Source organism: Solenopsis invicta, chromosome 14, assembly GCF_016802725.1.
Source record: "Solenopsis invicta isolate M01_SB chromosome 14, UNIL_Sinv_3.0, whole genome shotgun sequence".
NCBI classification, from domain to species: domain Eukaryota; kingdom Metazoa; phylum Arthropoda; class Insecta; order Hymenoptera; family Formicidae; genus Solenopsis; species Solenopsis invicta.
This window is the reverse complement of record NC_052677.1, coordinates 18,299,187-18,314,826: the sequence shown is the minus strand read 5'-3', so window position 1 is coordinate 18,314,826 and position 15,640 is coordinate 18,299,187. Positions and strand designations below refer to the sequence as shown.

The 15,640-nt window shown below is 37.0% G+C and overlaps 1 protein-coding gene across 1 annotated transcript; it reads right to left on the bottom strand.

Annotated features, from left to right (window-relative positions):
* Nucleotides 1–10,931: 10,931 nt before the first annotated feature.
* LOC105207763 (facilitated trehalose transporter Tret1) lies at nt 10,932–15,640 on the bottom strand. Its single transcript, XM_011177403.2, has 5 exons — nt 15,508–15,640; nt 14,437–14,580; nt 13,619–13,697; nt 13,203–13,465; nt 10,932–12,966 (listed from the first exon to the last, which is right to left on the bottom strand). The coding sequence occupies exons 2-5, from the start codon at nt 14,476–14,478 to the stop codon at nt 11,908–11,910; spliced, it is 1,443 nt and encodes a 480-aa protein (XP_011175705.2). The 5' UTR covers nt 14,479–14,580; nt 15,508–15,640; the 3' UTR covers nt 10,932–11,907.

Here is a 15,640-nt window from a genome sequence, read left to right as displayed (position 1 = left end):
TTAATATCATTTATAGTAATAAGATGTGGTAATACAATTTAGAAAACTGGATAAATTTCATAAAAATATTAATTTAATTGTTATAATAATTGCATATATGCAATAAATAAAATATTCAGCAATAAATCTTTTTATGAAAACATAAAAATAAAGTATGGAACTGCACGGTTACATTGTCATCAGCTGTATAAAGTGATAAAAAATTACCATCAGTTATACTTAATTTTTTTAAAGAGCTGTTATCATCTAACAAAATAAGAAACAGATGAAATCTGTTAAAAATTTTTGTCTATATTATTTATTTTTTATTTACTTCATATTTTGTGTCTAAATGATTCTTGTATTAAGTAAAAATGTAAAATATTGATGAAAATTTATATAGACGACTGATACACGCATTCAGCGAGTCTTTCCTACATAAAAATAATAAAATTACTTGATTTTACATAAGTACGTTACACATTTATCTTTGTATGAGAAAGAAGTGACTTTTGGGGAAAAAGAGCTCTCTATCTTTGTTCATTTATCAACGATTGCTGCTGTTTGATCAACAGAGCGATCGCCCGGGGTGGTGATCATCTTGTATCGAGAGAACGATATGTTCTCGCTAACATTTTTAACAGAGTTATTTTTCTTAAGTCAATTATCTCAGACGGAGATTGTTTCCGTAAGATCAGAGTATCGGTATATAAGACGAACGAAAACACGGATGAAACTTAAGATCAGAAAAGTCCAATATTATCCTACTTGCCTCCATAGCTACGTTGACAGGCAAAACATTAGTAAAAGTACTATCTTCTCGCGGAGAATCTTGGAGATATAATAAATCAGTAGATTTTTATCGAGCGTGAACTCTCTTCCTTTCTGCGCGAGCTCGTGCTTGAACCTCCTAATGAGCCAATTATAATATCTCTCGAATATCCAAGTGTAAAAGTGTAAAGCGAAACGTCCTTCCAATTAAATCCTGGAATAGAGATCGTAAGATGATATGGTAATGGGGCGCGGTAATTATCGATCTTAAAACGGGCTTCGGATTGGCGCAGAGCGCTCCTTTTGTTCGTTCGTGTGTACCGTTGAATATTTTTCTAGATACAAGATGAGCTGCGCCGAGTCCATTTGTTTCTGACAGCCGGGTATAGGAAAGCCTCAAAAACTTTGCTGACTGGATTTCGCGACTGACAATCCCGCAAAACGAGCGGAATTGTCAAGCGTAAAATTCGCTTGGACAGCGGGGCGGAGGGAGGGGGAGGGATAGGATGGCGTAGGGGAGGATTGGCCGGAAATGGCGGATGTCACGGTTGCCCGGAGCTCCGAACGACATGTTGGTAATCGAGAGAGTATTCAAATGCTTGGCCGATACGTGACCGTCCTCCGGAAACGTACTCGCCAATGTAAAGCACCTAATGGCGTTTTGGATAACGTAGTCGCGACGTATGCGGCGGCCCCGCGCGCGGCTCGCGCAATCGCTTTGTCCAACTTAGAATTAAATGCGCGAACGCGCGTCGTTTAACAACGCGGAGATATTGTATGGATGTTAATACGATTCTCTCCTTGCGCGATAGAACTATTTACTCTTGTTTGCGTCAAATGCCAATCACGCGTTCGTTTATTAATGGAGATGAAAATCGGTTTGTCCGTTTAATTTATGTTTCACGGGAATATGGGGGAATGTCGTGTAGACGTCTTCCGAAACAATTGTCGGTAATGCACCGTGAATATTATAAGTCACAAAACTAATTGTTCCAACACGGGATATGAGAGTTTATTTTATGTGCTACGAATTCACCAAATATTATAACACGTTCTAGGAAAACTCAATTGAAAGTGAAGTAAACCATTACCAGATGCATCTTCATTTAGAGTTAGTAGCTTGTCTCTAACAAAATTTCTTTATATTAGCAAATTGTATCTGTTTATAAATTCTTTCAAAAAATTGTTATATTTTTGTTTATGTATGAAACAATGAATTGTTGATTTGATACCAATTTTTTTTCTGTGTATATTCAGACAATTAGTTTTGTGATTATGTATCGTTCAAATTTACTTAAATAGCACGTTTCCTTTTTCATAAAAAGAAGAAAAGTTTCAAGCACAAAAGTTTGATTCAACAGATATTGAGTTTTCATATTACACAGACGCACGCATATGAAAATTGCACGGATAAATATTAATATATTAAATTATTTGTTGGACTTTGAGAATTTGTAATAAAGTGCAGGAGAAAATGTAAGAAAATATTTAAGTTACATGAGACTGAAACACAATTTTATTCCCCGCGCATCGCCGATCGATGGAAAGCAATCAAAAAAGTTTATCATCAGTTTTCGATTAAATGTAATTTAACTTGTTCCCGTTCTAGCTCGCACTCGCGTAACTTAATTTCTTTGATGTTCACGTCCAACCTAACTTGCAAAATTCGGCACGGCCCGAGGGTAAAATTACAGATTCAATCTAGACGGTTATCAAAATAGTCGAAACTTCTTGACACCGTGTTGCGCCAAAATTGCACATCCATGATTCGTATCGATTAGTCAAAAATGTCAATGTATTATTGCACCATTTAACAGCTAAATTAGATAATTAATCTACGTCGTTTGAGATATATTAATCGGTGTATTTTTGAGCTTTTGCCAATCGGGCGCGTAATAATCATGAAACCAGATATAAATTTCTGAACCTTTCCCCGGCGCACTGTAAATCAATGACGGCGGGTACAAATCTTAATTACTTTCGACATCGACGTGCGATCGATATCCCGAAAATGCGCCCATGGTCTCATATACGAATGGCTAATCTAAAAATCCATCGCCAGAAACCGTAAATCACGGGACCTCCGGCGTTTCGCATTATATGAGACACGTTCCAATAATCGCGAATTGCCTCGAAACGTAATATACCGCGACTCCTGCCAATAAAATTCCTTTTTGCCGTCTGCGATAGTCCATATACGAGTCTGCAACGTGACGAGAGGGTCCTCCCATAGAAACCGGCGCCGGATATAGTAAGAGATAAATCTCTCACCGCCGCGCTGTGTGATCTATTCTTAGAAATAGATCGCGAGGTCGGCCGAGCTGAATTAAATTGCGCACGTCGACCGGAAGGGTCGCGAGGAAAAAGAGACTCTAAGACGTGATCGAAACTTTTAACTGCCTGCCTCCATCTAAAACTCTCGCACGAAATTAAGTAACTAGGTTTCTGTAACGCCGCATAAATTATTAGCATATCCGTTCATTCGATACACCTTGTCGCTTTCTGCTTCTTCGATTTTCTCTCTCTCTCTCTCTCTCTTTCCTTTTTTGTACGACAATTAGCACAGATTTCCGAATTATTCGTCATTTCAACGATGTAATTTGGAAAGGTAAAATCTGGAAAATTATGTCGAATGTGCAAACGTAATTTAGAAATGAATTAAATAGATTATTGGTGCGTGTAAACTGGCAGTTTTTAAAATAACATTAATTGCAATAAGTATTACAGATATAAAAATCCAATCGTGACCCCGTATTTTTTTACGACCTAGAATACGATTCTTGCGCATGGTCAACATTTACACTTGCTTGTCGCGAGAATCTCTCTCACGTCCATCAATTAGACAACGCTTCGCACACGCGAGATCCATGATAATTCAACATGGCAACAAGGTAAGCTTCAAGTTTTGTATAGTAAGTCAAACAGTGTTGATCAATTTTACTTGAAAACTTGATCGAGTAATCGAAGTCACAAAGAAAAAAAAGCAACATTAATTTCAATAAAAAATTTTAGGAGGTATTCTTTAATACGTATTGGATCCAACAAAATGCTTGTTTTCGAGAATATTAAAAAAAAAATGAAGCAATTTTTGTAGAAATATTGATTTTTATATTGACCTGAAACATAAATAAAAAAATTTCTTAATTTATACGAATTGATGCATCAAACTGTATCCAATATAAAAAATTGAAAATTGACAAAAAGGCCTTTTAAAGCTTGTTTTATTCTTTTTTTAATCTTTACAAGGATATCATTTTATCAATTTTCAGTTTTTAATATTGGTTATAGTTTAGTCGATGCATGAATTCATAAAATCCAAGATTTTTTTGTGTTTATGTTTTGGATCAATTACAGTGACTCTCATCTTTCGCACAGGGAATCTATAATCCCCATTTTAATCTTGTAACATCATCCATTGAAGACACTGCGACAATAAAGTGTCATAATCTACAAAAATAAATCAATAAGTATTTCTACCAAAATTACATTTTTGTTGCTTCAATATTTTTCTTTAAAAAAATTCTAAAAAAACGAACATTTTTTGGACTATATTCGGATAATACATGTCAAGATCAAACTAATCAGAATTGAATGATTATTGTCAATATTTACCCAAATTAATTTTAAAAGCATTTAATATATAGATCTCAACAAGTTCATCGAGGCAAAAGAAATCTGTGACAAGGAAAAAACAACTCGATTTGCTGCGTTGCTAGTTTAGAGCAAGAGTTTAGCAAAATCTGACGATTCAGTTCCGTCCCGTTGTCATTTTGCGCCACAAGAACGATTGTAGGCACTAGTGAATGAGAAAAGAAGCACGAGACTAGAAGATTAAAATTACTATAGCGTTTAGAGAGATATGCACGTTACATGACGAGGTATATTAAATCCACCGGCGCTAAACTATACCTTTTATGCGCTCGTTCCGTAAATGTCCGTGTACATCTTTATCGTCGAGGGTCTATGCAGCGGCGTGCGAGTGGCCCGTAAAAAAGGAACGAGGACATGAGATATTTTGTTCGGACGAGCGCGAGAAAATGTTCAACCGACGTTCCATTAGTGCCCCTCGTTCAGCAAACTCGTCATTATCGCGAATGTAACGGGTAGGTGCACACCTGCCGGGCCATCCTCTCTTACTTTAATTTTTCTTTGTTTTTCAGAGCTCACGCGCCGTCTATCTCCGTCGTTACACGACAAGATGTTAAAAACGGCCGTGTTTTCATTTAGTGCCATTCCGCATAATTTTTAGAAATAAATCCTTGATAAGTTTACGCAAAAAATATACATATTCTAAATTACAAATTACTTAAATTCAGTAAATGTTATTTGTTTCGTAAGTATTTTACAAATTTATATATAAACCTATTACAGCTTAGTTATTCATCAAAAGCGTCACATGAAAATTTTAACTCTTTAAATATTAGCGCTATTACATAATGACAAGCTGCTAAATAAGCGATTTTCTAGTAAACACTAGAATTCGTCACTTAATGACGAAATATTGCAAGTGGCCATAATACTTATAAGGGCCATAATACCTATAAGGGCCATAATACCATTTCCTCCTTTATATTTTAAAATTATTACCAAAGAAATATCTTTAGTTAAAGATAATCCCATTAACTTAAAGAAGAAAAGTAAATTGAGTAATCGCTTTTCTCAACAATTCAATTGTTATCTTTCTGTGTGCACGTTAAAAATAAAATGTAAATGAATATAAAAGAAAAATTCGTTATAACTTACATCGATCATAGGGCACACAGTTCGAAAGTAATCTGAATTAAAGCGCTTCATCGTTTATTCATTTACTTAACCGAGTCACGCATCATGCTCCAGCGCTCGAATCGGAAATATCTCGTATAATCCATACACATATAACAATCCTTTTGTTACTTTTACATTCCGCGTTTTGCGTCATATTCGCATTTGTTACGGATACAAAAACGGCAATGTTTAATATCCCGCAGAATTACACCGCGGATTATCGATAGAATTTATGACTGATTTCATTGAATTTTTGATCGTTATAATTCTTTTATTGACAATACACATTTTTCACGGTGCACTGGAGAATGTGAGTAATTAAAAAGCGATCGGCAGATCCCAATTCACTTAATACGAATCGCAGTGCTGACGATACCGCCGAGTTTGTCACTTAGATTATTCAGGTGCGAATTACTCTCGCTATTGCACTTAACTAATTGGTCCATTAAATTATACGTTACATTTTAATCAGAGGATATCACGCCGTTCGTATTCAAATAATATATATTCGTCCCGCCGACCACGACGACGTGCAAATTCGTATTCACTGCGAATCGCAAGATAATTTGTCCCCATCATCGGCCCTTTAATCATAGTAATAAGTAGCATATCGAGGATAAAAATCGCCTGGCTCATAACCGATGCTTTATGACTCAAAAGCCGTTTTTCAAAGCCCTTGAGAAGGCGTTCCTAATGGGACTGATGGGCAAGTTGGAGGGAGAGGGAGACGAATAAAGACCTAAGCTTCATAATTGGCGTTTGATCACCGACTTATGAGAGCGCTCTATGCCAAACCGTCGCTGCCTCATAATCAATCAAAGCTGACGTGATTAATAGCCGAAAGATAATGAAAAATGATCGATCTAAGGCGACGCGCGCGCGTGATCCTCGTATTCACTTGCACCGAGATTATCACTTTTCTGAACGCTAATGATCACAATCATTCGGCTGTAATGTAGTTGAACGATAGCGAATCCAAGTATTTCCGCTAGTCGTTCTAAAGAGAAATCTCAATAGCTAACTACATCTTTTTAATTTTTTAATGACTTTAAAGTAATAAAAATTTTACAGGGAGAGAACGGTTTGCTAAAGAGATTTACTGAACGTATATCGATTTTCTAAATTGTACCTCTTCAATATTTTCAATTTTAACTGCACACAAGCAACATTTAATGATAATAATATGAAGTAAAAATAATTATGAAGCAATGTTATAAAAAATTTTCACATTCTAGCAATATAATTATTTTGATAGTCCAATTAAATTTTTAGATTCTATACTAGCAAAGTATTTTTTATCGTATAGTATTTACAATCGGTTCCGGAATTGTTACCCCTTGATTTCGCGCGCCGTATAGCGAACATGTTTCCATAATTCTTTTCAAGACATCGCGAACGAACAAAAGTAAAGAAAAAAAATATTAGATATTCCACTGAATTTGTAGCAACTAGTTATCAGCCTCCGCTTATTCCGTTTAGCGAACACTTCTTAATTCGCCTAAACACGACGTGTACGCGTTCACAGCCCCAATCTAGTACTTAATTCAGGTGTCACTTGTGTACTTAAACACGCGCGTTTAAGACTCACATACCGCGTCGCATCGTGCCGAAACGCTGCAAGTTAAATCAAACAACGCCGCAAATTGCAAATGGGAACTAATTGCTTTCGCGCTTTACTTACAACCGCAGTAACGTTTTAACGAGCTTCGACGCACAGGCGGCGCGGACGACGCGGGCGACGCGAGCCCTGTGCGTCGAGAGGGCCGCTCGTTTCCGCGGCCTTTACCCTCTATAAACGGGAGCGGAAATTTAATGTGCATAAAGGGCGCAAGAACGCAACGTACAGAGAATTCCCAATTAGCATCGCTGACAAAAGTGAAACTCAATGATGCGCGCTCGCACACGCGTCCGATGTCGATTGCATAGTAACGAGGGAAAATCGGTAATTAGATTGCAAGAGGATTGCGTACGCCACGCGACATTTCCCGTCGACGCCGATAGAGAGTCACATAATTATTTTAATGCGCATAATTTGCGGGAGACGGCAAAAGCATGCGCCTCTCTATAGCGTTTTGATTACTACATATGATTGATTAATATGTACAAAGGTTACGCCACTCGTATGAGAATTCATTTAAATTGTCATGTCATTCTTTCTGTGTGAATATCATGCGCATTATTTCTATTCATTACAGCGAAACTTTAATTTATTTTTGCGTGATTTTATATACATTTCTATAGAGAAAGGATTGTTTTGCTAAAGTGTTAAAAAATTTAGCTAGATGGTACAGATCTGAAAATGATTGTGTTGGATGAAAATAATGCAAGCTGCTCAATAACATGGTTTTAGAATGTCAAAACTTTTTACAGCATTACTCGTCATGCTTGGACGTTATATAATTTATTTTAATGGTCTAACAAAATTATTTTCAAATCTGTATCTATTTATTGTTAGTCATATTTTTAGGTGCATCAAAACTTTGTAATTTTATGTTCGAATCTACCTGTAATACCATGAAAATCACATAACTTGTTTTACTTTTCACTATATTTGACTGAAATTTTGAATTTTGTAATTGTCAACGGATTCGTAATCAACTACTTCAAAAAATATGTAAAAAATTTATGAAAGATCGTAAAAAAATGGAGACAGGTGACATATGCCACAAAGAATTAAACACCGCAAAGAATTTGTTGCGAAAAATATTACCTTACCCAAGATTCGAGCCCCCTACTTTCTGGAACAAGTTGACTACTGAGACATAAAGTGAAATTTATTGTGGCAATAGTTATCGCAATATCTGGTTAATTTATGTTATTTTTTTATACGTTTGGCTGAGGGAGGAAGCGAAATGCGAATAGTATTCGCGATTCTTGAAACGGTTGTAACTGTTTATTTTGTAGCGAGCAAACTTTTTCTGAATGCTAACAAAGGGCGTTAAAGGGCAGTCGTTTAACAAACAAATTGAGGATCCGTGAAAGAATTAAACTTTACGAGGCTGTACGAAAGAAACGCGTCGAAAGTTAATCGCGCGTACGGCTCGCGCATTCCGTTGATTACCTCTCTCTCTTTGCATCGAGTTTGTAAAACTTTCTTATAAACTGATTTCCATTGGAGTTACACGCGAGAGTCATCACGACGTCGATTCTATAAACTACCGTTAAATACCGGCAAAGCGTAAAAGACTGAACAGAGCGCGTTTAACGTTCCTTATTCTTTAAAGAAACCCCCGCGAACGGGGAACGAGTGCTCGAGAAGAACGACTTTAACGAGATTCTTCGATCTATTCCCGGAAATGACATTGATCGCGAAACAAGAGGAGCCATCTCCAACGATCCTGCTCCGCAGAACGATCATTCGTCCCTCTTTTCTCTTCGATCTTTGCCGAATGACATCCACTCTCTACTTCCTGTCGTTCTAACGATTTTACAATGCGACAGCGAGAGCCGCGGAGCTCCGGTCCCTCGAGGAGCGCCTTGATAAAGCGGAGGATGCACCGTATTATACGGAGCATCGACGCTTTCATGACGCCACGACGTTGTTTGCGGAACGGTGTTTGTCGCGCGGATGTGTGCGTGTGCCGGTTATTGTCGGTGTGTTTGCCTTGATGATACAATTGTATGTACAGCGCGGGAGGCCCTGTTCGTCCCGGCCCGGGCACGGTACTCGTATTGCTTGGCTGGTCCGGTTGACGTGCATAGGTCGCGCTAGATATCTGTGTTTGTACATCCGGAATTTGCGTTTGCGACGGCCGGCCGTTGCGCTACCGATTTGCGATGGAATTATCAAGGAGACCCCTATGACCACCTCTGTAGAATGATAATATGTGACGATGGAACGTACCACGTCCACTTATTTGCGAGTGAATATTAGTGTCTCGTTTTTAGCATAATTTAGATATTATTGACATTTTTTTTTCAATAATCTTGATAAAATAACGTTTAGCTTTTTTTGCAAATTTTAAAAATATCTCTATTTTGAAAGAATTCTAACGTTTTTATCAGATTTTATATAAAATAAGGCATGTTCTTTTAATTTTTTTAATTATCAAAGCAGATTATGTTTTTATCAGTATTACAAATAACGCAATCTTTAGTTTCCGAGAAATGGGGATACTGCTTTAAGAGCTTTATGTCCTTATGATGATTTTCCTCAATGTTATTTTTGTGTAATTTATATTTTAGAAATAGAAAAATTCTAAAGCAACATATTTAAAGTTTAATTATTATTTCAATTATTAACATTTGATTTTTAGACTTTTGTAGGTAAATTCAATTCGTGCGTTTATGTATACCTTTTAATCATAAATTAGAAAAATTGTGTTCATTAATACACATTATTCTTTTCTCAATTATTTTTCTTTTTTATATACAGAATAATTCATAAATAAAAAATAGATTGAACTGATGCAACTTCTAATATTTTATACCTTCTCGCACTTTTTAAACAACGATAAAGGAACAACACTGCAATAGCATCGATATAGCACTGATTCGAAAGCGGGTGGCGGTTTTAAGAACCTTTTCTAAAATAAGAAAGCAAATGGAGGTGGCGGAAAGTATTAATGCGAGGTATGGAAGTAAGATAAGTGAGCCGTGGCGGCCGTTACGCGCCACGGCCGCCAGATATATCCGGGATCGCGAAACTAATTCCAGCCTCTAATGGTTCTGCCAATAGCAATTTCTATAAGACTGAATAGTGATTCTCAGATATTAAGAGAGAGCGAGAAACTTTCCTTCGACCCTTTCCGCACGGAAGGGATCTTGTCCCCATGCAATTTCCGTCCGTGCTCTCTCTTTCTCTTTCTCTTTCACTTGTGTTCTGTTCCTGCTCCGTACTTCTACCTATCCCTGACTGCCCTAGAGGTAGAGGCATTAAACACCTAATGGGCTTTTTTTTCGTTGCGCCGATAGCGAAAAGAACTGCAATGATTGATTTTCGTCTAACTAACGACGAAACTTTTTATCTCGAACAAACGCCACCAAGAACAATTCAATTTATACCGAATGGAAACCTCTCCGCCGTTTATAAAAGTCTATCTTCATTAATCGTCATAAATACCACGCGATTATTGATCATTATGAAAAGTACTCACACTATCCACGCGATAGAGATTATTCGATAACGAAAAATTATATAAACAAAAAAGAGAATAATTGTGCAATCAGATTTATTACATTTTTAACTAGATAGCTTAGAATCGATAAATATATTTACGTGTTCATATTAGTCATTCTTACTTATTGACTCGTGAAGAATTTAATTGTTATTCTCACGTAGTGATATAGATTAATAAACAGATATTAAATTTTATCGCTAATCTATTTTTGTTTTATGTTTTACGATTATGCTTTTAATTATTAATATGTTTATCATGTTGACATGTTGACATATATTCTTTTTATAATTCAATTTGTGATATTATATGACAATTTATTTAAAATGTGACGTACAAGAAGCATTCTGTTATAACGTCAGACGTTAAAGATATGAAATATATATTTGTGAATTACAGTAGAAAACATTTTGTTCATGTTAAATCTAACTTTTGTTAAACTTTTGTGTTGAATCTTTAACATATCCGACTGTTAATTCTACATAATGAGATTGTATTATTTAAATATATTATGTTAAATTCAATATTTCTTAGTATTAAAATAACACATGATTTATAGAAAAATAATTAAATGACATAAAAAATAAATGTAGCTTTGACGCGTAAATTCTAAACTAACTGAATAAATTGTACATGCGTCAACGTATTATAAGTATGAATTTTGCTAAAGAAATATATTTTCACAATTTGTCTTTACATTGTAAAACATTATACTTTTGCATTAATTTTTTACATAATATTTACGTAATACTTTCTAACATATTTTAAACTTAACACATGTAATTTTTTGTTAAGCAAATCTCGATTACCGTCATTTCTTTATTTAGTTATTATCCGATGTTATATGTACATCTGTGAATAATTATTTCTTTAGTAAGATACAAACGACCCGGCCAGTCGCCGTGGTATCGACGAATCGATATGGCGCAGTCTACTTCCTGCGAGTTTCTAGACACCGCATAAACTATCACTCTTATCACGTGCATCAACGTCGCAAGCAATTTCAACGAGGCTGCCCAAAAATTTGCTCGTGTATCTTGAAAGGTCATCTCCTTCAATTTTCCGTTCGCGATTTTCAATTTCCTTTTTTCCGATCCTCCTTAAAAACGTCGAAGAACCCGATAAAGATTTTTGTGGTGAGATCTCTTATAGTACCCAATTATCTTTCTTTAAGACGCACAATTTACGAGAGGCAATATGCTCCTTCGGTATCCAATAGAGGATCCTCTCCCAGGTCGAACTAGAAGCGCCGATTCTTCGTCCTTTAGCCACCGCTTCAATCGTTCAACTCCTTTTGTATCTGCACAAAGGTCTTGCCTTTCGTCTCAGGCGAGAGGTGAAGAATCAGAATGGTACATACCGTCACGATCGCGAAGAATGCGAGGTAAGGCACCGAGTGGCCGTAGTTCCACGTGACAGCCACCAGAATGTAAGCCTTCGCCGCTATCACGGCGAAACAGCCGCTGGCGGTAGCGAGAAGACACGTGGCGAGAGCCTTAACCTCGGTGACAAACATTTCAGACATAAAGATCATCTGCATGGGAAGTAAACCACAATTAAAAGCAAACACCAGCAGCATCGCCGCGATTAACAATGCCGTTGAATACGCGGACACGTCCGCATTTAGATACTCCTTCGCATAAAAGAAGATGCCGATGACGAAATTTGACGTAGCGGCAATCAAGCCGGAGAAGAGTATCAGTGGCTTGCGACCCAGCTTGTCGATCAGGAAGATGGTAATTGTCGCAGAGACCACCTGTATCGCGCCAAGCATGATATTGGCTGTGTGATCGGAGATAATCTGGAGCTCAGCGGACTTGAAGAGGATCCGGCTGTACGCGAGCAACAGGAAGAAGCCGCCGACTTGATGGGTGATCGTGATAATATTGATGATGATAAAGGCGCGTAGACTGGCACGCGTGGTCATCAACTTCCTGATGCCGCCGGTCTTTCGCCGCTGCCTTTCGTCGGACATCGACCTGACGATCGTCTGCAATTCTTCTAAGACATCCACCTTACCGCGCAGCTTCTCCAACGCCGCCTCCGCCTCGTCAATTTTATTCGTCATGACCAAGTAGTACGGCGATTCCGGCATAAACCAGAAAGTAATCGTGAAACCGACAGACACGGCCAGCCAGATTGCCGCCGCCGCCGATATCGATAGATACGGCCCAATGACAAACATTACAAAAATGCCAAAGTTAAACATAATCGTACTTGCGGTTCCTCCAGCGCCTCGTGTACTTGGTGATGCAATTTCTCCAATGTACATCGTGAATACGCACATGAATTGACCCAAGCACAGACCACCCATCAACCTGGCTAAATAGAGAAACTGTAGTAAAAGCAAATTTGTATTATTAAAAAGACTTTTTAGCTTTAAAAAAATGGAGAGAAATCACATAGAGAAATTTACACTAATGCAGGGTTACGTTTAAGAATCAAACAATATAATTGTGTTCTCTCTTTATGATATAAAATGGATCTCTGCATAGATTGTTCACACGCAACATAAATTTATAAAGATAAAAAACGTATCTACTAATGTTTCGTGAGGATACTTTTACTCACCCAGATATTCGTAGCGAGTGTGATCAAGCCCCAACAGATGATCGACGTTATTCCGCTAAATAGAATAGACCTTTTTCGGCCTATTCTGTCGACTATAAGCTGGTTGATTATCGGTCCCAGTATGTGACCGATGGCGCCCATGGCTACGAGGGTGGAAACGTTGGAGACGGTAGCCGGGATCGACGAGTCCGGCGCCATTAGTTTCACGCTGCTCGGCGAGTCCCATCCTATGATCGCTCCAATGCACAAGCTTATAATTGAACCTCGATTTCGCATAATTGCACCATGTAATCGTGACGTTCGGTCAATCGAGTGGGAGATCACCGACAGCAATAATAATCAGCAGAAACAATAGAGAATTATTGGCCACGGTAACGATCGTTTCGCGCGAAAATTAGAACAGAAATTGCTCTTACAATTAAAGGTAGTCAGATACTCCCACCTCTTTGAGCCCTCCGGCGTCGTGTATCTTCCCTGCTTGGCGTCAGCACCCATCTTGACAAAATTACATCAAAATTCTCATAAAAGCGAGCACCTTGCGTGATCCTGCGTTCTCGCAGTACATTAAAGTAGAGCGCTACAAGAACGCAACGGAATAGAAATGATATTGTATCCCTATGCGTACGAGATAACGCAGTAGGTACTGTGGTAAATGCAAGTGTGATTTACGAGATTTATGATAGCACAAATACATTTCAAGATATGTCCAAGACTAGGTTATCAAGCGATTTCGTATCTTCGACTTCGTATCTTTCAATAACATGTTTAAATATCATACAGTAACGACTCTTGAGAAATCACGTTCAATGTCCACCAGCGGTCTATTTACTCTGATGAGTGACTATTTGCTGAGTGACATATGATTGATTATTTGCTTGCGATTTGTCATTTGCCACGTATTTTAATATACCTACGTATATATTTTAAAATTTTTCCAAAAGATGAGTCTTTATATTCTCCAACCATACACAATGCTTTGTTAATATAACCTGAGTGGTTTCCAAAATTTTTTTTTCAGAAAATTATAAACTTTATTTAAACAAAATAAAAAAAAACATTTTTCCTTATCTTGGTAAGACAAGGCATTCTCGTGGGCAAGATGGAATACACTTTAAAAGTAGGCTGTAATTTAATATTAATGTCACAAGTAAAAAAATGAGATAAAGTCATTTCAAAGAAAATCGCAAAAAAAAAATAAATTGTGGTCTAACTTAATAACGTAACTACTACTTACCTTTGCTGGCATGTGGGTAACTTTCAATGATTGAGACGACATATCTAACGCGTATGCTTGATTATGATTCCTACATTTGAATCGCGCGATAGAGGAGATACCCCGCCCCGTCTTACTTCGCCACCTGTCTCGCCCCACCTTTCTCTGTATACAGAATAAAATGAACTATATAAGAAAATATTTTTTATGATCCGGACAACAAAAAATTGTTTCAAAATTATTTGATTTGATTAACTTTATACTTGTGTTACAAATACTTTTATCGAATTAAATTTTGCAATTTACTCTATTTGAGCTAATTTTTCTCCGGATTCTCAGAGACACACTCTCTTTCTGTATTGAGTTTAAAAATTATTTGCTAAGTTGTGATCATGACCTAGTGGCAAAGTCTTGTTCATACTGCACTGACGGACATCTCTTGACATTTCGCAATGTAGAAATTATACTCCTTACCATTTATCTCGGTTAAGAAAAAATAAATAAGATAAGAAAAAATAAACTCTTGAATAAGAAAGAATAAATCATCAGTGATGACTTAAGAGAAATGCAAAGTCAATTTTAATGGAACAATCTCCTCCATGAAACAGAAATAACTCGGAGCAATTCCATTTTAATTGCATAGATGTTACTCGTAATGTATTATTTTACTTCTACAGGGTACATCAATTTCGAAGGTAATTACCTCAGCTTTAATAATTAAACCTGTTAAATTAATTCTTCGAATCTAATCAGGAAATATCCATTTGTGAGTGATATTAATTGATCAATCAAGGTAATTCAACATTTAGACATTGGCACTATCCTTTCATATTGGAAGCATTACTTCCTCGCAACAAATGGAAGATAAAGATACATCGCGGAATATCGTTTCGGATTGAAAATGATCCGGAAATGCCTGGTTACATTTTTAAATGCCGGAATATCCGAAAATCAAAATTGATTCGAAAACTATGGATATTCTGTAATTCCATTCGCATTTTTATTGCAATATGCACGATCTGTTGGTAGTGGCTTATCGCATCGCATTGTGTCGATGGCGAGTGATTATTCTTAGCAAGCAATTTTACATACTTTTCTGTAAATGCATCACTACTCGCACTGATTCAACGTTTTTGTTAGAGAAAAAACATCAATCTGGTACCGCACTACCATTGTTTACACAGTTTGGCCTCTGTTTTTAACGTGGATACGCGCTGTTAGTAGA